The sequence below is a fragment of the Falco peregrinus genome, chromosome 8 (assembly GCF_023634155.1).
Source record: "Falco peregrinus isolate bFalPer1 chromosome 8, bFalPer1.pri, whole genome shotgun sequence".
NCBI lineage: Eukaryota > Metazoa > Chordata > Aves > Falconiformes > Falconidae > Falco > Falco peregrinus.
Window position 1 is genome coordinate 27,421,927 of NC_073728.1, and position 21,642 is coordinate 27,443,568.

At 42.1% G+C, this 21,642-nt stretch overlaps 1 protein-coding gene across 3 annotated transcripts in view; it reads right to left on the bottom strand.

The window, feature by feature from the left end:
• Positions 1-21,642, bottom strand: part of SMARCAL1 (SWI/SNF related, matrix associated, actin dependent regulator of chromatin, subfamily a like 1) — a 40,648-nt gene that overhangs the window by 2,651 nt on the left and 16,355 nt on the right. For all 3 annotated transcript variants that reach the window (XM_005237686.4, XM_013299366.3, XM_027787143.2), the window contains exons 9-14: positions 21,278-21,343; positions 10,409-10,549; positions 4,668-4,886; positions 3,797-3,867; positions 1,475-1,577; positions 227-409 (exon numbers count right to left, since the gene is read on the bottom strand). In XM_005237686.4, the coding sequence (XP_005237743.1) occupies positions 227-409; positions 1,475-1,577; positions 3,797-3,867; positions 4,668-4,886; positions 10,409-10,549; positions 21,278-21,343 (783 nt within the window). The remainder of the gene's footprint in view (positions 1-226; positions 410-1,474; positions 1,578-3,796; positions 3,868-4,667; positions 4,887-10,408; positions 10,550-21,277; positions 21,344-21,642) is intronic.

A 21,642-nucleotide genomic window follows, 5' to 3' on the forward strand; every position in this document is an offset into this window, starting at 1 on the left:
AACAGGAGCATGTTTCCATTTCACACCATTTTCTCCAGCCAGCAAGCTGTGTAACCAGCCCCACTGGTTCAAGCCCAGGCACCTGAGGGTGCACAGACAAGCAGCCACCAGAGAAAGAAAGAGGAAAAACCCTAGAGAAAGTCCTCTGCCCATTACATCTCCTCTAAGCACCAATGCTTCTGCTCTCCAGGGAGCATCCAACCCCTGTCCCCTCCAGGACACATACCCCTGGGTTCCAGAAGAGCTCTGCAAATACCACCAGGTCCGCAGCAGACAATGTCAGGCCCATGTTTGCAGCGGTGAGGGACAGGACAGCCACAACCTGCTTCTCTGAGAACTGGAACTTCTGGCACAGAGACTGCCGCTCGGCTGAAGGTGTGGAGCCATCAATGCGAATGTATTCAACACGCTGTGAAAAGGCAGAAGATACTTTTTAGAGGCCTCGTGTCCCGTTCCCCATATCGTCTTTCCATCTTTTAGTAGATTCTGTTTCCCTTCCGTGGGGAAGGGAAACAGAACCAGGAAAATAAAAAGGCAACAGTTGTATTTTTAAGACCTTGCCTTGTCTTAAAGGCAGAGATGCTGTAGCTCAGTACATAACGTACCTTCCCTCTGTTCACAATTCATTACTTGCTCTCTTATGTCCATTGCTCTCCCACCAGTCCTGACCAACAGGAAGGACAGCAACAGGCAACAAGTACAGTGGAAAGGCAACCAGCTTAATACAAAAGCTGGACACTGTGTACTGATGTTACAGCTGCTACAACCTCCCCAAGTCTGGGAGAAGATGGGATCCTACACACCTCAGACGCTCTGTGGTAGGCTCAGGAAAGGTATGACAAACTTGGGTGATGCAGGGCCATAACTCTTCAGTGTCCAACATCCTTGCTGTACTGGAGGATGCTGCCCCAGAAGCAAAGCCACCACTGCCGCTGTCGTTTATAGTTTGGGATATTAACTTAAATCATCCTTCACATTGCCCCCGCATGACCCAGAACTCTTTAGAGGCATCCATGGAAGTCTCACACAAGTAATTACTCAAGCCCTTTTGAAGTCAGAAAGGCGACTGGCAGAACTATCACGTCTCCCTACAGTATCCCAGTTCAAAAATGTAAAACCACCACAGAGACAAAGGCAGGCAGCCATAGCTGGACTTGGGTTGTTACATTCTCCCCATCTGAGAAAAGCCTGGAGGACAAAGCAGAGATGGCCACACAGGGTAACACTCCTCCAAGTATCCACAAGCTCCAAGGCAAACAATGGAGATTAAAGAACATTAAATACAACAAAAGCCACTCAGTTAATACAAAGTGAATCCTGTAAGGCATTCACCCTAGCACCTCAGCTCCCTCGGTGAAGGGCACATTCAGAGGCACAGCAAGTAGAAATTAACTCTGCTGCTAACTTTCATAAACTATCTGACTGTCTGTAACTCTGAGGAACGGTGATAAAGTTGACTCAATCAATTACTTACTTTCTTCTCCAGTTCTGCAACTATTGCATCCAGTACTATCTTGTGATGAGCAAACACCAGGAATTTATCATTCCCACTTTCCAATAACTCCAGAACATATTCTCTACATGAAAGAGGAAAAAAAAAACAACCTCCATAAAGTTATGCGCTGAGAGAACACAGGTTTTGCTCACAACACATTTTTAAAGATACTGCTCATCTATACACAGAGACTAAGAAATCAGCTAGCATACAAAAGCTGCAGTAAAATGCAAGTAGCAACTCAAGACTCCTACAGCTTAAAAAAAAGACATTGCAGGAAAATCCACTCATTTTTCTTTACTGCAGCTGGACAGCTGCCTACATTTATACTTGAGTATCACTGAGAATCAATTTGTATGATTCTGCTTGAATCATGGCATCTCAGACCAATCAACTAAAATTCATCTGTATTTATTTAACAGTCTCATTCACCCTTCCGTATCCCTAACTTTTGCACAATCATAGTATACTAAAGTAATCTGTATACAACTATTCTTCCTATGTTTAATTAGGATTGTTTTTATTTTAGAAGAAAAGGTTTCTAAGTGCACGGATCAGAGTATCCTAAAAGTAGCTTTCTCTGTAAGGGTTCACAATGACAATTTACTACAGCTTGACAATCTAAATATATCAGCTATTTCTAGGAATTATCCATATGCATATAGGCTAGTAACCAATGAAAGGTACCAAGACTCCTTTTAAACACAGTTAAACAGTGTTAATTAAACAAAAACTCTGTCTTTTGCCATGGACTAATAGCAGAGCCATAGAACCCATTTCTTGCATTAACAATCAGGTCAACTGGAGCCTGAAAAACACCTATAAGCCTAAAATTTGTAACTAAGTATAGCAACAGCCATCAGAACAGCTGATACAAATGTCATCTTTTCTTTGTAATAGCAAAGTTGTTGCTAAGATCAGAAATACCAAGTTCTTTGCTAAATACAACACAGCTTAGGTCAGCAGCAACTGTCAAAACACCAAGCAGGATTTCCAGTACTGTATTAAGGTGCAAACAGCTCCCAGGGTTTGTGATGTTCAGATCTCAACTACCATGACAGTATCATTTAACAAAGACATCTGGGAGAAAAGTGGGATCGCTGGATTTTAAAACAAATATTAACACGAACATTCAGTGTAGCAAGCAGATGCCAAGATACTACAGTTATTTTATAGCTCATTCCCATCCTCCCATATTCCATTTAACAAATGGCTAGTCATTTCAATGGAAGCAATGGAAGACAATGTCATCAAGGGTAAGACGTGAGAGGTGCTGATGATCATAGGACAGTACCATTAGCTAGCTGGCACCGTAGCTTAGCAGCTAATAATAAATGGTACTTTAAATGCCACTAAACCCCAGGAAAACAATGAACTAGTTCCTACCAGAAAGTCAAGTAAACAGCACTTCGTGGTTTTATATTCAGTTCACACTTGCAACTGAAATAAAAGGAAGAAAGCCTTCTAACTGTTCACTAACATAAAAGGAAGAAATTCTTCTACAGGAATGAGCGCTGGGACTCTGGCAGTTCTGTGCCAAACAGGCAAATTCTGCAGCAAGGTCTGAGACTGTGAAATCACACACTGCACATCAGCTGGTCCTTACCTTCAGAGAGCTGCAGAAAAGTAAACTTTTTTGAAGTTATTATCATACTACTTATTAACAAGTTACGCTATATGACCTAAAGCAACTCCCTTGCAGTCCCAGCAGAAAGGCTAAGGATAAAAGGGCACATTAAGTCACAGAAGGGAATCTTTTCTAGGGAAGACAGAGTGAAAAGCACACCTTTGATGGAAAACTTTTGCTAATGACAGCCCATATGAGCTCTGTGGAAGAGCCAAGAACTTCAGCAGGGGCTGTGACACCCTTACAGTACGCTACAATTAAAGCTCCATCCCTCTCATAAGCTTTTTGGCTCAGGGTTCCTGCTGCAGTAGGACTGCAACGTTAGTTTTCTCAAATTCTGTCGATACTTTTAGTTTCAGTACTCTCCCCCTCCTTAAACTGAAATAGGGTCTAGACCAGGGACCTTGATCCAAGTCCCAAACACTAAGAAATTTTAGATTGTTCAAATGACAGTTTAGATCCATATTTGGAATGAAATCAGAAGACTTACTCAGCCTAGGAACTCTGAGAGAAGAAAAAGTTTAGTGCATTGTAATTAAAATCAATTTTTTCTACGCTGGCTGGAGGCTATGCTTCATGTCCCTGCACTGTTATCTCTAAGGCACTGTTTTCCTGTTCTGAGCAGAAAAAACACATTTTACCAGGCAGGAATGAAGCAATGACATGCAGCTTACACGACTGAGTGGATTTTAGCTTCTGCTGTTCTGTTGTAGAAGAGGAGAAGAGCTTCCTTCTCTTGTTGTTTCTGCAGAGAGAAAGATAAAATAAGTGTGAGTCTCAGAAATGCCTTTTCTCCTTCTTGCTTACAGATATGGGATGTCTGCTGCTGCCAAATAAACACTTTGCTAGTTAAAAAATCAGCCTATAAATGCACAACAAAGGGGGACTGGGGGAAGTCTACTCGCCACTGGGTATGGCAGATACTCACACACTCCTATTTCTGACACCTCCCTTCCCACCTCCTACTCAACTCCTACAAGTTGGATGACATGCATATCACAAACATCGTTTTAGTTGAAAAAGCATTTTCCAGCCAAAACGGCAAGGAAAAACTCCAAAGTTCTTACAGAACTGTATTAGTAGCCTAGGAGCTTAGAACATGCATTTGCCATCCATACAAGAAAAAACCAAAAAAAGCAAAAATACACCCTTCATATTTTTGGTCACTGCTGTGTTCACAACAGAGCTTCAACAAGGCTGTGTTTGTAGGGTGTATGGGATTACAAGGCAAGACAGAAGAGTAAGTACAGAGGCAGGAGATATGAAAGACAATTAGAAAGGACTAATGAGAGAGGAAAAAAACAGAGGAAATGGTATTTCAAAAAAGAACAAAACAGGCCACTTAAAAGGAAAAAACAGCTGAGCTGTTTTGACTGTGTTGTATACTCATTTAAAACAGTGCCTTCAACAGCCTTCCACTGTGCCTTCACATGAGATGTGGCTCTCACCTTCCTTGGAACCCACAGTACTGTTTTTCCATTGATGTTTTTAAATAAAGGTACCTGAAATACTAGAGTCTTATCATGAAAATAGCTTCTGACTTACATTTCCATACCCTTTGTCCATCTTTTTTGCTTCAGCTGCCAAGACAGCTTTGGTCTTTGCACTAATGGATTCAGGAGCCACTACAACCATTTTGCGTTGCTTTGCTGGAAGCTGGGAAAGCACATCTGATTTCAGACGTCGGATCATGATGGACTCTTCCAGCAAAATTTTCAGTTCAGTTAAGTTGGATGATCCAGAGTAGTCCCAACCCCATGGCATCTTGGAAAGATCAAAGCAATTATCAGTGTCAAACTTACAAGAGACTTGTCTGCAGGTGACCCAAGAGTAGAATAAACTTCCAGGGAAACCGGGCAAGGGAAGAACTTAATGGTCAGTAAGAAGACAGATTCGACAAAAATGGCAATGAGACAGAAGTGTATAAAGTAACCCATGTAACAGGAGAAGATTACTTATAAACCTCTTTTTTTCCTATTTACAAGCGCTGAGGGAGATGCAGGGAAGAGGACTACATAGAAAGGTAGGGATCCCTACCACAGTACTGTGACCTGGTATTCATCCTCACGCAGCAAGGTGTTTCTGCTCGCTACTTGCAGCTTTGGGCAGGCCAACAGATCTCATTGCAGTTCTGTGCACACACAATTACCTCACCTTTAAGCAGAGACATGCAATAATCTTCTCTAACAGCATAAGGACAAACATCCTTAACCCAAATGCCTTCACAGAGACATTACACTTGTCTGACATGCCTAGTAAACGCTAGGTCAAAATTGCCTGTTTTCCACTGACCTCTCTCTTGATCTACTCCCTGATAGACTCTGTCTCTGCCATTACCATGTTTGGTTCAGATACAAAATAAATCACTCTAAGCATTGTCTCTGCAAAGCAGCATCACTTCAAAGCTCCTCTGAACAAACCCTTCATTTACTCCTCCTTGAAGCACTTGCCTCTGAACCTGCCCTCTCCTCCAAGATCCTGTGTGCAGATGATATATATCTGTTCAATTAATCTCAGCTCATCGCTCTTACTAGTAACCCCACAGCCTATCATTTGTTCTCTGGGAAAGAACAACTAAACTGACAAATAGTGGCATCAAAATAGGTACACTCCCCAAAAGAAACATCTTTAAACAACTTTCTTTTGGAGAGGAGACCAATAAAGTTTTTATGCTGAAGTAAAGGATAAAGAGATACCTTTCCCCTGAAGTTTCACAAATAAGCATATGAAATACAGCTACAATACTGAAAAGCAAGGCAGGGGGGAGGCAAAATCCTCCTCATAGCTCTAATTCCAAATCTTACTGGCAGTGTCACCAAAAAAAGCCAGAAGTACCACCTCTGGTCTTGGAACAGCAACTCAACATAACCTTCTACGTATGTATACGTACGCCCTCCTGAAATGCATATAATGGAGATGTGAGGAGCCTCAGCACCAATGCCTTTGATCTCCTGCTGCTCCACTTTGATTGCACCACATTAATTGCTAAAATAGATTTAACCTTAAAACCCTGTATATCTTTTATTTGCCTTCCTCAAGAGAAACCTATTGCAACACAGAAATGGAAATAAAATAGGAAAAAGCTCCAAAGTATTCACCGCACCTTCCATCCTCCTGTAGAATGCATGAGACAAAAAATAAATCATACCAGCCATTAGGTTAGTCACATTACTGACTATATTAAGGGATGGTGCTCTGATGGAACAGGGGTGAGAACCTGCTATGAGACACAAAGAGGAGTAATTAGACAGCTTCTAGGCAATTAAGACCTCTCTGATATGTGGAAGTGAACATTCCTACTTCAGGTTGAGACATAACAGGACAATCTGCAATTCTACTGCCATGTTCTACTGATGTGAACCATTAACTGCCTTCAGATTCTGGCACTTATGGCCACCATTAAAACTCATTTTACTTAATCTATTCCTACATAATTATGGTACCATCTGATTATCTATAGCTGCTTCATTAAAGCAGGAAACAATTCAAACCCTAGACACAAAACTAGTCTGGATCCTGTAGAGTTAAAACTTTGGCTCTGACAACAGCACAGTGGCATACAGCTAGAGTTAATAAGCCCACCTGGATGTAAGCCAAGCCTCAAAAAGCCAACATGGGTATTAAAGCTTTGCTTCTGTGAAACTAGGAATGCAATGCAGATACATCCCTCAGGTCTGTGAAAAGCTAGCTCAAGTCTAGCTGGGTTTATTAGCTTTAGGCATGCTGCATGAAAGCTGACAGTGCTGAGCCCCAGTCTTTGTGCCCCCTCTCCACAATTCTTCAGGCTCTGTGGACCCAGCAGAGCAGAGGTACAGAGGTACAAGAAGGACCGGCTTGGTGCTGCACCCAGCGTCATAAGCCCTCTGCCCACACTGCTTAGTGTACTGGTAGCTAAATAGATCAACAATGACTAGGCTTCTAAGGAAGACCTGCTATGGGGCCTGGACACTCTCCTCAGGCTACCTCATTCTATTCACGCAGCCCATATTTTTCCATTTCCATAACAAGCAAGTAATACATATGTTTTGCGTCCACATAGCACAGCTCATTTCAGAAGGGTAACATCACCATAATTGAAAGAACAAGGCACAAGCAGAGCCAATATACTATCTACTGTCATATTAAAAAGCATATACAGGCAGAATCCTTACAGTATGTTCAGATTATTTCTTTCAAGGTGACTGTTGCTGGAACAATCTGCAAACAAGGAAACAGGCTAGTTCTGTGCTGCACCTAGCTAGTGATAAAAATATGATTATTTTTGGAATTATTAAAATAGTTCAGTGTATCCTATTGTGGAAAAGAAGACAGAAAAAAAGAGGGACGTTTATTTTGCCAAAATACACATCTGGCTTTGATCCATAACATTCCAGAACAAATGCTTCCAACTGTGATTTTCTTACCAAAGTGTTACAGCATCTTACATGAGTCAGTAAACTTATTACAGTGTTAGTAGAAGCTGCCAAACTCTTACAAATTCAGAGCATGTGCTCAGATAGAAATTATTTAATATTTGCCAACATCGCCCAGTTTGAAAAATGAATTCACAGCATGTGTTTTGGGAACAGACTGGAGGTAGTTTGTAAATAAGCAGGTGACATTTCACTTGCTGCATTTTTAGGAGTACAGACGATGGAAAGTTGAATTACAACATGATAAACTTTTATTTTATACCTCTTCTAATCACTTCTGCCAGATATTTTCAATTTTCTGTCATAAAATCTATTATCTTCAAATAGAAACTAGTCAGGTTTCAGTTTTAAATTGAATGGTTCAGGTCTGTCAATTTTTCTTTAATCTTATAATGCAATCAGATTTACTATTAATGCCAAAACATTTTTGCATAGCACCTTTCATCCTTAAAGATCTCCAAAAGCCTTGCAAAGGCTCTCTGGTTCTGTATTCCATCCCCACTCATAATGCTGCCACTTTCAGGACAGAAAGAAGAACCTACTGAAATAATGACAGCAAAAGTAAAAAAAGTAAAACAGTTCTTCAGAGAGGACGTAACTCCTAACACAATCTTAGGTTAGAGCTGCAAAAAGGAACATGACGGACATAACACAGTCATGAGGGAACAACTACAATCATCAAAATCCCTTTTAATTTACTTACTGCTGAGTGGATATCTGGCAACCCAAAACTCAGCAGTCCCATTTTTTTCTCTAATACTATTTATATCACTTTGTTTCCAGCAGCCCCACTTCTTCTCTAAATAACCAAATTCTAAGTTCACTCTATCATTTACTGACATTAACTGTAGCAAAACGTCCCCAGTGAACACTGAGAAGACCAGTAATGTTCAACTGTCTAGTAGAGGCAGGTTGAACAGTAACAAAATTGTACTAGAAACCCTGCAGAGGTTTTGAAGGGAGGCTGATAGAGACTGTGACCTACAAGCTGAGTTTCACTGTATGTTGAAAACTCATTTACACAGAATACACTGTTACAACCCAGATTGTGTAAAACATTTTCTTTCTTTTATCAAATTCAGTATCTTACCAGAGGTCCACACATCTGGTAATTGAAGCAACAGCTAGTCATGCAGAACTTTACCCTTAAAGGGTTTATGGAACTCCAAACCTGTTCAGACTCACGTTACAATTCAGCTTTTGTTTTTACTGCAGAAAACCAATGAGATTAAACTGCATCTCTTCATTTCCCTCTAGGAAGCATTTTGGACACTACTCAGATAGGAATCTTTCACCAAAGATAATGAAGCTCAGCAGAAGATGTGGCCCTCTCCCTCCATATGATTACTACTATGATCTATGATTAGAGAAACAGAAAGTTCATCCTCTGCCACAAAAAGCAATGCTTGCTAACATGAATGCTGTTATCTTCCAGAACTCGGGCTCTGTATCTGTATGCTAACGACCTTACTTTAATCAATGGCATCAGCATATGAGTACCAAAGACAATGAGCTGCTCATCTAGCTTGCACATTTGGACATACGTAGAACAGCACTACACCACCTATGGAAGTAAAAGTGGACATTCAGATCCAGGAAAAACGGGACTTGAGAACTTTGTATGAGACTGCAGTATGAATCTTCTTGATGGAAATTTTGCATATGTTAGCTACCCCAAACAGAAAAGAAAACAAACACAGAAGCCCTACAAACACCTGTAACTATTTTTATAGCACACACTGATGTTCAGTTCTTCTGTAAATATTTTTGAGCCTTCAAACAGTTATTTGGTGTTTCCAACCACTCTGCTAAAAGTTATTGCCCAGTCTTACAAAAAATGAGGCACAAGTAGTGCAATGGATTACTCAATAACAAAGCAGAGCAAGCAAGTCCACGCACTACACGTCCATGCTTACACTGCCAAGCCATTCTGTGCCACATCCTACCTGCTATATAGCTGTCCTGGAAGAACTGGAGGACAAGCCAGATTAGAGGGCTCTTGCTCCAAATCAGAACTCAGGGGAACTTTGGTTCCCCTGTCTGTGTCTATGTAATGAGCACAGAAGGTCCTAGAGCCTCCCTGTACAACAGGCAGCAGCATGAGCTCTTCTCTTAGCAGTGTGTGTTCCAACACACAGAGCAGCCCTAGAGATGAAAAAGGCAAGCACAGCTGAGTTGCCCATACGTTGGGAGCAAGGCAATCATGGCTGCAAATGCTGGGTTCCCGCAAAGCAAGGATCTTGCACAGGTTGGACTCAATTACTCTGCTGAAATGACTGCTAAGCAGCTGACAGACATAAGAGAAGTTTATTTTGAAGATATGCTGAGGATCACATCCACTACTTTCTGAATTAGAAGAGGGTAGAATATAAAGATGGACTGTAAAGCTTCATTTTTTACTTACCTGGAGGTATAAAATCCAAAATCACAAGCAACAGAGGCCTTAGTTTGTTAAGCAGTCACTAAAGCAGACTAGAAACTGTTTTGGGGTGGGGTTTTTTTAATCAATTAGCCTAAACCTGCGGCTGCTTAATGGCTCCATAGTTACTCTGCCCATTTGACACAGTGGGGGCAAGTTCTTAATAGAATAGGCTCCCAACTATGGCTGCTTTTTTTTTTTAAGCTTTTTACTTCTGTAGCTTTCAGAGCAGATTTTGACAAGAAGCATTACTGCCTCCACGTCTCACACTCACCACTGCAGCATCTAGAGCTTCTCAGGTTGAGAGCTTTCAAAATGTTACTATGCAGTGAGACTTTCTGAAAAAAGATGTAACATCGGACAGAATGAAGGAAGGAAAGAAAAAACCTCCACATTTAAAAAAAATAAACTGCTGTTTGCAGAGCCCCAGTCTGCCATTTTCCCCACTGAAGTACCTTCCTGGCATCACAGTAGCGCAGCCCAAAGGAGTGGAACTGTGGGAAGAAAGCTGGCTGGACAGCTGCGATCTGTGTGTAGAGCTCTGCAGGCCGTGACATGGCAGGGGTTCCCGAAAGCAAGATCACTCTCCTGGCAGCCTGGAAAAGCAAAACAGAGCACCGTTATCATACAGCTTACAATACAAGCAGAACCTGCTAAGAATTCATCCCCAGTCATGAAAGAAAATCCCAGAGCCATTGTCCAAGCACCCTAAATGGAAGAATACTTCACTTTCCACAGATCCTTCCAGCCTTCACCTCCTGAAGATACTCAAGGACAGTGCTTAAAGCTTCCAAGAAGCAGGACAAACCACGCTGTTTCTTATTCATCATCCACATGCCTTAAGGGAAGGGGACATCAATTTTTGTGACAGTACTTTCTGAACTGGCATTTACCCACTAGACACGTTATTATCTTATGTCTGGTTCAATATTTCATTTGGCATCAGATGTCACAGGAAAATGACACACCCTCTCAGGTACATCCTCACCTCCAAAATAAATTCTCTTGTAATAAACCTGCCACAGCAAGCCATAAACAGACTGCTTCCTCACAAAAGCAGAAGAGACCCAGAGAAGCAGGATTTTTTCTTACTTTTTCTTTTTAAATTCTACTAGGAAGGAGAGAAAAATGAAGCTGCCTGAAGTAGGACCAGAGATGCCCATCCGACAGCCATGATGAGTCTAGGCACAGCTGGCTGGATGCTAGAATATGAGTTAATACAAATCATGTAAGACTGTAGAACCTGTGTTGCAGGGTACACAGGAATGGGGTAGGAAACCTGTATCTAAAGTAGGTGCTCCCAAAAAGCGGGGGAAAAAATTACACTATAGACATCAAAGCCTCCAAGATGCATTTCTACCATCATACCTCCATTATTATCTAATTCTATTATTAGATGAGAGCTATGAATTTCTACTGCTGTAAATTCACATATAGTAGTTAAACTACACATGCCTTGTAATCTCCTGCATGGTTTAATGCCGGTTCATTAAAATAACAAAGAGATTCTTGAGTGACATCTGTACCAACAGCTCATTCACATTTAAATGAAAAAGAAAATGAAATTTTTTATCATTTCACTGAAATCTACCAGTTATCCAAATCTATTCAGCTGATTCATCCACTCACCAACCAAATCTGGTGGAAAAAGAGTTCAGAGATCAGCTACCGGAAATTAATTTCAGAACTCTTTATCAGATATTTACATACAGGTTGTGCTCAAGGTGGGACTTGCCTTCTCCCTCCATCCCTATTAAACAGATCAAAAGGAAATGTAATTACCACTAGGATCAGATACTTTCAATAAACAAAAAAAAAAAAAAGCAGGATATTTATTGAACTAAAGAGGAGATGTCAAACCTTTGGATGTGTCAGAAGGTAGGAGTTCGCACAAGACAGAGGTGCTTATGCTACTCAAAAGAGGGAGAAGTCGCAGAGACCAAAAATATCAGATCCCATGAGGAAAAAAAGTGATAAAGCAGAAATCAAGTCAGTTTTTAAAATTAGGTTAACAGTGGAGGACAACTGAGCAGAAGCTAGACAATTATGTGATGACTTGCAGAAGCCTTTCAGGAGTAAACTGACACCACCCTGTGAAATCTGCTGAAATGCAAGACAAGCTGGTCCCACACTTGCAATAAACCTCCAAATTAAACTTCTTCCTTACGGACTAACAGAAGGCCACTGCGAGGAAGAAGACAACATGGAGGTCATGCAATTACAGACAGCTCATTTCAAATAACTGGATCAATCTACAGCAAGAGAAATTCACTCAAACCAGACCAGGGACATATTAAACACAACATAAACCCAACTGTGTTGAAAGGTTTTATATCATTCTTAAGGCTCCTCCTCTTTACAGGGTGATCCCCAGGAGCTACATGAGATCAGGTTGGAACACTAATTCCCCAGTAGTCAAAACAATCAGTCAGGCTCCTTCCCAAATCCCTAAGTAGATATCAAAAGAGGGAATGATGAGGTTACAGGCTATTTGAATTCTAAGCTTGTCCAGCTGCAGCTTTGCTGTGCACAACTTATTTCTGAGCAGATACAGTATCTATCCTCTGCAAGAACTTACCAAGAACTATGATACATCTTCTATAATTAACCATGTTAAACATATCAAGAAGTAAAAAACAACAGTGATGACCAAAAAAAAACCAACTCCCACACCCAAAACCCCCAAAAAACCCCACAACAAACCCCCCAAAAGACACTAACTCTATAAAAGCTACGAAGAACTTGAAGAAATTAATTCCAGAAAATTGTGTGGAACATAGGTGCTTTCATTCATTATCCCAAGAGTCCTTTTCAGTTTTAAAATCCATGACAGACGGAGCCCAAGAAAGAAAAAAAAAATCCTAGGAAGACAAGCTTCCAAGTGTTGAAGGCTTACTTAAATTCTCGATGAAAGAAACAGCTTTGATTCACATTTCTCTTTCTAGTGGCAACTCATTTTGAATAGATGCCAATAAAGATTTGCTCCTGCAGAGAAGTCTCTGCTGATCACTGCTTAATTCTTGTTTCCTGCTGAACCTTCTGTGCTGTCAAGAGTGAGAGCTCACCCTCTTTCTTTTGAGGTCTCCAAGAATAATACAGAACAGCAGCACAGAAAGTAAGATCGCAGGGTCCAGAAAGGACTTTCTAGCAAAACCAGATCTGTAATCAATTGATACATATTTCCACATAGGAGAACTAACATTAGCTGCTCATTAGCATCTAAGCATGAAGTTTAAACTTCCCCAGAGGCACGCCTTTCCCTCACGCGTCTTTGTGACTGTTCTTACAGCTACTTTCTTGTGAGATTGCTTAAAGGAACTCTGACAGTGACTTGACTAGTGGAGGCCTGGTCTGTAGCTCTCATTTATTAAGTAACATAAGACAATTGTGAATTTGCAGTGTTACACTTCCACACACAATACTACTGAGAATTCCCCAGCTGTTACAACATTTACAAAAGTCACTTTTGAAAGTCAAAGAATAATTTATGAAATGGTAACCTCCAACAGCACTTACTTTAGAGGTCAAAACTCAGCACCCAACTGATTTGAAAGGGAGCAGGTGAGGAGGGAGGGCTATGCCACAAAGAAGTAATTGAACATGCAAAGAGCCTCATTAACATACAATGACTGTCTCTGTGTTAAATGAATTTCACAGCATGAGCTCTGCCATATGCTAACAGACCGACATACTTTTTCAAGTAAGTGTGGCTTGTTCTGGCTGTACAATTACTTGTGTCCCTACTTTTTGCTTACTCTGTCATTTTGAACTGCATAGCACAATACCTTATCCTGTGGAATGAAAAACCTGAGAGTGGCCGTAGTGTAATAGAGGTAATCACCTGTTGAAATAGAAGATTTGATAAAGGGAAAGAGCTGCAGTTGAGGAGTCTGTTTCTATACTTGGGTAAGGCAGATAGGACTCTGCATTTCATAAGATGACTCTACAGTGGTTATTCCAAAAAAATATAAAGGCCTTTTCCTATTCTTAAGGGACATCTAGACAGACTGCAAGTCAAATGGCAATGATCAGCTATCACTGAAGCAAATTACACCACCCCCCTGTTCCAAGAAGGAAGGTAAATTAGAAGGTAAGGGCAGATCTGAAGATGCAGCCTTGAGGGCCCACAGCTTCTCCAATTTCAAGATGAAGTTCCTTGTCTCAGCAGGTGACAACAAGCAAAGGCTTATTTATACAATCCACATGGATTTGTAATGCCTACAGACAGTTGCTATTTATCTCCCACTGAAAAGGGACATTTTTGTGTTTCCTCCTCACCTCCCACCTTCAGCATTGACCTATTTCCCTCCATAATTTTTAAGCAACTCTTTATTAAAGGAAACACTAGGACTATTAGATTCCAGCCACACAATGTATTTTGACTCCCATAAAAGAAGCAAAGACATTCAACCTGCAAACATCAGGATGTGCATCACACTATTACCCTGAACAGCAACCTAATGGGAATGATCACATCGGTAATATTATCCAAATGTTGTGAAACGAAGTCCACAGACAGCACAACAGGAATAAGACCATTTCATGCCACTGGAATCTTTGATTAAATGCTACTTTTTCTCAATTTCTAACCAAGTTCTCCACTAAAACCTAACCGTTGTGCTTCCCAAAAACTCATCCATGTTCCACTGGGACCTCTGCCAGTTTCTACTGCCTTGCAGTATTCCATGCAATTACAGAGCAAACACCATACAGCACTTCAGCTGGTCAGAGGCTTTAGATTCCTTTTCACAGAATCATTTAGGTTGGGAAAGAACTTTGAGATCATAAAGTCCAATCATTCCAGGACTGTCCACAAAACCATGTCTCTAAGCACCACATCTACACATTTTTTTAAACACCTCCAGGGATGGTGATTCCACCACCTCCCTGGGCAGCCTGTTCCAATGCTTGACCACCCTTTCAGTGAAGAAGTTGTTCCTCATATCCAACCTAAAACTCTCCTGGAGCAATTTAGGTCAGCCGTTTCCTCTTGTCCTGCCAATTGTTATCTGGGAGAAGAGACCTACCCCCACCTGCCTACAGCCTCCTTGCAGGTAGTTGTGGAGAGCAGTAAGGTCCCCCCTAAGTCTCCTCTTTTCCAGGCTAAACACTTCCATCAGGCACTCCTCGTAAGACTTGGGCTCCAGAGCCTTCACCAGCTTCACTGCCCTTCTCTGGACACACTCCAGCGCCTCTGCATCCCTCTTGTAGCGAGGGGCCCAAAACTGAACACAGGATTTGAGGTACAGCCTCCCCAGTGCTGAGTACAGGGGAATAATCACTTCCCTTGTCCTGCTGCTCACACTGTTTTGGATACAAGCCAGGATGCTGTTGGCCTTCTTGGCCACCTGGGCACACTGCTGGCTCATGTTCGGCCAGCTGACAGCCAGCACCCCCAGGTCCTTTTCTACTGAGCAGCTTTCCAGCCGCTCTTCCCCAAGCCTGTAGTGTTGTGTGGGGTTGTTGTAACCTAAGTGCACGACCTGGCACTTGTTGAACCTCATACAACTGACCTCATCCCATTGACGCAGCCTTTCCAGATCCCTCTGCAGAACCTTCCTGCCCTCAAGCAGATAAAACACTTCCAACTTGGTGTCATCTGCAAACTGACTGAGGGTGCACTCAGTCCCCTTGTCCAGAACTGGTCCCAGTACTAAGCCCTGAGGAACACCACTTGAGACCGGCTGCCAGCAGGATGTAACTCCATTCCCCACCACTCTTCGGGCTGGGCCGCCCAGCCAGCTTTTTACCCAGCGTAGAGTACACCCATTCAAGCCATGAGCAGCCAGTTTCTCCAGGAGATGCTGTGGGAGACAGTGACAAAAGCTGTACTAAAATCCGGGTAGACAACATCCACAGCCTTTCCCTCATCCACTAGGTGGGTCATCTTGTTGTAGAAGGAGATCAGGTTCATCAAGCAGGACCTGCCTTTCATAAACCCGTGCTGGCTGGGCCTGATCCGCTGCTTATCCTGCACAGGCTGTGTGATCACATTTAGGATGATCTGCTCCATAACCTCCCCCAGCTATGAGGTCCTGCTGACAGGACTGTAATTCCCCAGATCCTCCTTCCTGCCCTTCTTGTAGATGGGTGTCACATTGGCTGACCTCCAGCCTGCTGGGACCTCCCCACTTTGCCAGGACTGTTGATAAATAATGCAGAGCAGCTTGGCAAGCTCTTCTGCCAGCTCCCTCAGTACCCTCAGGTGGCCCCATCCAACCCCACAGACTTGTGTGTGCCTAAGTGGAGCAGCAGGTCACTGACCGTTTCCCCCTGGTCTGTGGGGACTTCATTCTGCTCCTCCTCATCCCGGTCTTCCAGCTCAGGGGCTGAGTACCCAGAGAGAAGCTGGTCTTACTGTTAAAGGCTGAGGCAAAGAAAGCATTAAGTACCTCAGCCTTTTCCTCATCCTTTGTGGCCATGTTCCCCGCCACATCCAGTAAAGGATGACTATTATCCTTGGCCCTCCTTTTGTTTCTAATATATTTGTAAAAACATTTTTTGTTATCTATTACGGCAGTGGCCAGTCTGCATTCTAACTGGGCTTTCACCTCTCTAATCTTTGCCCTGCATAACCTCTTATAGTCCTCCTGAGTTGCCTGCCCCTTCTTCCAAAGGTGGTGAACTCTCCTTTTTTTTTCTCCCAAGTTTCAGCCAGACCAGTCTTCTCCCTTGCCAGCTTGTCTTTCAGCACATAGGGACGGCCTGCTCCTGTGCCTTTAAAACTTCCTTCTTGAAAAATGTCCACCTTTCCTGGTTTCCTTGGTCCTTCAGGACTGCTTCCCAGGGACTCTGTCAACAAAGCCAAAATTGGCCCTCTGGAAGTCCAAGGCGGTGATTCTGCTGACCCTCTTCCTTACTTCTGGAAGGATTGAAAATTCTTTCACCTTATGATTGCTATGTCCAAGATGTCCTCTGACCACCACATCACACACCAGTCCTTCCCTGTTTGTAAACAGCAGGTCCAGTAGGGCATCTCCCCTGGTCGGCTCACTGACCAGCTGGTCACTCTGGTGCCCAAGAGATCCTACCGCAGCTCAGTGAAAAACTTCCATTTTGCTGTTTCTTCTTCATCTGCAGTCCTGGGGCTTGGCTGTTTTATGGCCATTGGTAGCATGTATACTCCCTCTCCTATGCTCATGTCTCTGGTCCAGTCTAATCTTGGAAGAAAAACCAAAAATGCTTACAAAAGGCATAACACCATGACACTTTCTGCCTCTGAGGGAGGAAGATGCAGGGCAGAGGCAAAGGGAACAACCAGCATAGTCAGTACACCGAGAACTTAGTCCCAGTCATGAGACTAAAGAAAACAGCAACATGAGAAGCAGGTAGCATTACCGATTGCCTCAGCTCCGGATTAGGGGCAGGGACAAGCCAGGCCTGATCAGGCATTTTGGTGAATCAACCAAACCTCAACTGTATGAGGCTATTCTCACTTTGATGTGCATGGGAAGATGACAAAAGGACCACTTTGACACCAGGAACACCTAGCCCTCTTGAGTATGAAAGATGCTGAAGCTGGGGACAGATCTCACACTGCTGCTAGCAGACTGGACAGTGTGAAAGCTGGCTGAGCTTGAAAGCAGGGTTTTTGCTACAAGCCAAAACATCAAAGGAGTGTTTTCTACTACAGCTTTCAATCCATCCGCTTCCATAATGTTGGAGGGATGTGCAGAGACTGTACAAACTCTGCCACCTGGTTCCATGTAGGCAGATGAAGCATTCTCCCCCATGTACAAGTTTAAACATCCACAAGTTTGCACATCCACTGGGAAAGTGAAAGGAGCAAGAAACCTGGGCTAAACATTTTGCTGCTGCTATTTCAGCTCACCCTATCTTACTGTTTGTGTAATTATAAGTTCCTCTCAAAGTTCTGTCCCACAACAATAAAGCGGGCACATCGTCTATATAATTCCCTAAACTAATGATAACTTGAGGCACCTACTACACAGCGAGCATGGTCATTGCACACATCCAACCATTTTACAAGTGCAGTAGGATGTCTTTCTGGTTACACTTACCACTGTCCCAAGCAAAAATTTCCTAAATCTCTGTCAGGGTAGCAGCTAAGTATACCACAAAAGATACTGAACACTACATGCACCAAATACCGCATGTTTGTGGGGTTTTTTTTAATATTAAAAAATGTTTTGAAGTTCCCAACTGACAAACTTAGGCCACATGTTTAAAATATGGTTCTGCTTGACAATTCCTACCACACTTACTCTGCAATATATGCAAGACAGCAGGAAAAGATGAATTTTTACTGAGTGGCTAAAAATACCACTACATTTTGAAAACTGGTCAATGTCTGATATTAAAACTAAAACCAGGCTTTAAATGCTGTAACCATGGGTTAAATATTTCAGAGGTGGAGATTCAGCTTGGCTAACGAGGCAGATTTGAAATTAATATCCAAGGTAAGTCACCTTTATTATGAATATATTGAATTAATCTGATCATTATGCAGTTCTGTCTAAACATTTGCAACAATTTTTATGTTTTAGTTATTCAAACAGAGAAGTCACAGGAACAGATTCTATCAAGATAAAAAGAATCCATTAAGTACAGATGGAAGTGACAGAAACACTTCAGGCTCAGAAACATTTTAAATTAGATCTATCCACTGTCATCATGGACTCATAAATCTTTGTAGCATGTAAGGACCAAGGATCACATTTCTTAGGTGGTTTTTGTTTTTTTCTTTTCTGTCCCCAAAAGTCAGTTCAAGGCTAAGCTTTCAAACTTCAGGATGTTGGGAACCTTGTAGAAAATACAAGCAACTATAGCAATTTCAGAAAGTTTAATGTACTATATGATAACAACAGAAGTGGCGATGCTTAGAAGGTAGACAAGGCATGAGTTGGCTCCAGGAGCTCTGATTACAGCACTGGCATGGCTTCACACTGTGACCTTAAGGTAGGGACCAAGGTGCTAGTACTGTACCTATCAAGGTCTTGCTATGGCTACAACTTGTCCTGGTTTCAGCTAGGATGGACTTATCTATCTTAGGATAACTATCTTAGGAGCTAGTGCAGTGCTGTGGTTTGGCTTTGATGTGAGACTTTTCAGTTCCTCAGGCCTTGCTAGCAAAAAGGCTGGAGGGACACAAGGAATTGGGAGGGGACATAGCCAGGGCAGCCAACCCAAACTAGCCAAAGAGGTATTCCATACTTTGTACTGTCATGCCTTGTATATATACCTAGGGGGCTGGCCGGGGCGCGCAGATTGTTGCTTGGGGACTGGCTGGGCATCAGTCAGGCAGGAAGCGAGCAGTTGTATTGTGTACCAACGTGTTCCTTTCTTCCTTTCCCTCTGGATTTTATTCTTTCCCTTCCCCTTTTCATTATAACTGTTGTTGTCACCATTGTTACTATTGATTTTTTCATTTTTTTTTCTATTCCAGTTATTAAATTGTTCTTATCTCAACCCTTGAGTTTTACATTCCTTTCCAACTCTCCTCCCCATCCCTCTGGGTGAGAGGGGAGTGAGTGAGTGGCTCTGTGGTACTTAATTAACCAGCTGGGGTTAAACCACAACAACCTTTTTTTGGTCTCTCCAAAAGCCCCAATACTGGCCTAATCCTTTTAACATAAAGGAGGCAAGAGCAAGAATATTATCCTCAGCAGCATGTTTATCAATGCCTCTTATTCAATAATCCCAAATTGTCATGTAAAAAAATACTCCTATTCTTACTCCATTGACTATTTACTATAAAAATGTCACAGTATAGCCATTAAATCCAGTATTCAGGTGATGAAAACTCCACATAATTTGGCAGCTCTTTCAAGTACAAAAGCATTGCTGTGATGTGATGCGCTGTGCCAGTAGTGAACAAAGCATCACTCACTTGTAGTTGAAGACAAAGCTGCCAAAGGGGCTAGTCTTAGAGCAACACACCTGTACTGGAAAGCAAGGAGGGCAGAAAAGTGGCTAGCTGTTACAGCAAATAACAGTAGGAGAATAAAATTTACCTGAACATCTAACACAAAACATCTGGTACCGTATGCTGTCTGCAGGTGAGATAATGCATGATAGGAACATGAAACTCTTAATACTTTCAGAAGACTGAAATTCAGTTTCAGAAGCACCAGTTCTCAATTCTTTAAGACCAGTGATGTGACAGCATAAAACTGCCAATTCTCAGTAAGTGCACACAGGCAATTAACCTCTGCCTAACAACAGCTACCATCGTTCACTCGTATCTTGTAGCCTGCAAATGATTTTGACAAGCTGATCCTTACAAAGGTACTAGTAGGAAAGGATGAGACCGCTTTTTAAGCATTTTTGCAATGAGGTGAATTTGTTATTTTCCACCATTTTCAGACATACACCCTAATTATTGTACCTCAAACTGCTCATAAAATTGGACCTCCTACTTAGTTTCCAAACATTAAAAGCCTAAAGTGATTTGAAAGCCAAAAGAAGACAAGAGTCAGGCTTTTAAAGAGAATGGTGAAGTTATTCAAGGGTAACCACCTTTGGCTTGCCATTAAGAATCTTGCATATAAAAGTTGGTTGCTATAAAGCCATCACAGACAGAAACTTCTCTTTATACACACTTGCTGATAATTGCTGAAGAACATTTAACATGTTCTAATGTATAGACACTGAAGTGTTTAGGAACTACTCGTAACTAGTCTGCTAGAGGCTAGCAGAGAGAGTTTGATTCTTTGATCCCAAGACAACAGACAGACGTTAAAATTTATATTTTTCCTGTTATCGGATAATTGAATATTGCCTCCTTTCTGTGGGCCACTTGTGTGGCTACCCTCACATTCTGCCATTTCCTACTAGCTCTGCACATTTAACCAGCAGGACTGCTCCTGAATCCCAGTCACACAAATACACTGGAAGCTTGCAGTAACAGAGTAGAGCCCAAAACCAAAGTCAAGGAAGGGACCCAGGTAATGTCATTTTGATATACAGCAGCAATTTGTGTGCTAAGAAGTAGCTGATAACTATTATTTTCATTAAACAGGTTACATTGATGCTACTATATTCTTTCTACTCTCGCTGAATACATACAGTAAGTATACATTCCTTTCCCCCCCCACCCCCATCACATAAAACTCAGTGGCAGTACCAAAATTAGATCAAGGGAGCTTCTGAAGTTCTTTTGTTGGGTCTTATCCCCTAACATTTGTATGGAAACAAATGACTCAGCCAGAGACAAATTTTGCTCTTGGATCTACAACATCATCTGGATTTCTACTTGCACAACCACCGAATTCAGCTGCTAGCTCCTAAACCTGGTAAATGTAGCAGCACTACTTTAGGTGCTTGGCCTTAGCTGCTGGAGGTTTGGCACCCAGCATACACACCTTGAGTAGAGGCATGGCAGCTCGACATCGTGCAGTTTTTATGTTCTTCAGGAAATGAGATTCATCCTGAAACAAAACAAGCATGAAAGTGAAGCTAGTTCTGATCCATAGTCCAACTGCAGGCTGCAGAACAAATTCCCAGTATTCTCAGCTATCCAATATTAGAGGCCTATCATCCCAGAGGATATTTCAAATGTTGGGATAGTCACATCAATTTCTGAACAGAAACGCAGCATGGAGAGTATCAGGCTTCCTACATTCAAACCCACAGCTGCAAGCAAATGGAACAGAAATCAAACCTTAAAGCCATGAATCTCAAACGACCACAAACAAGTGAGCAGAGAGGGCTGGAGAGGGAATGAGAA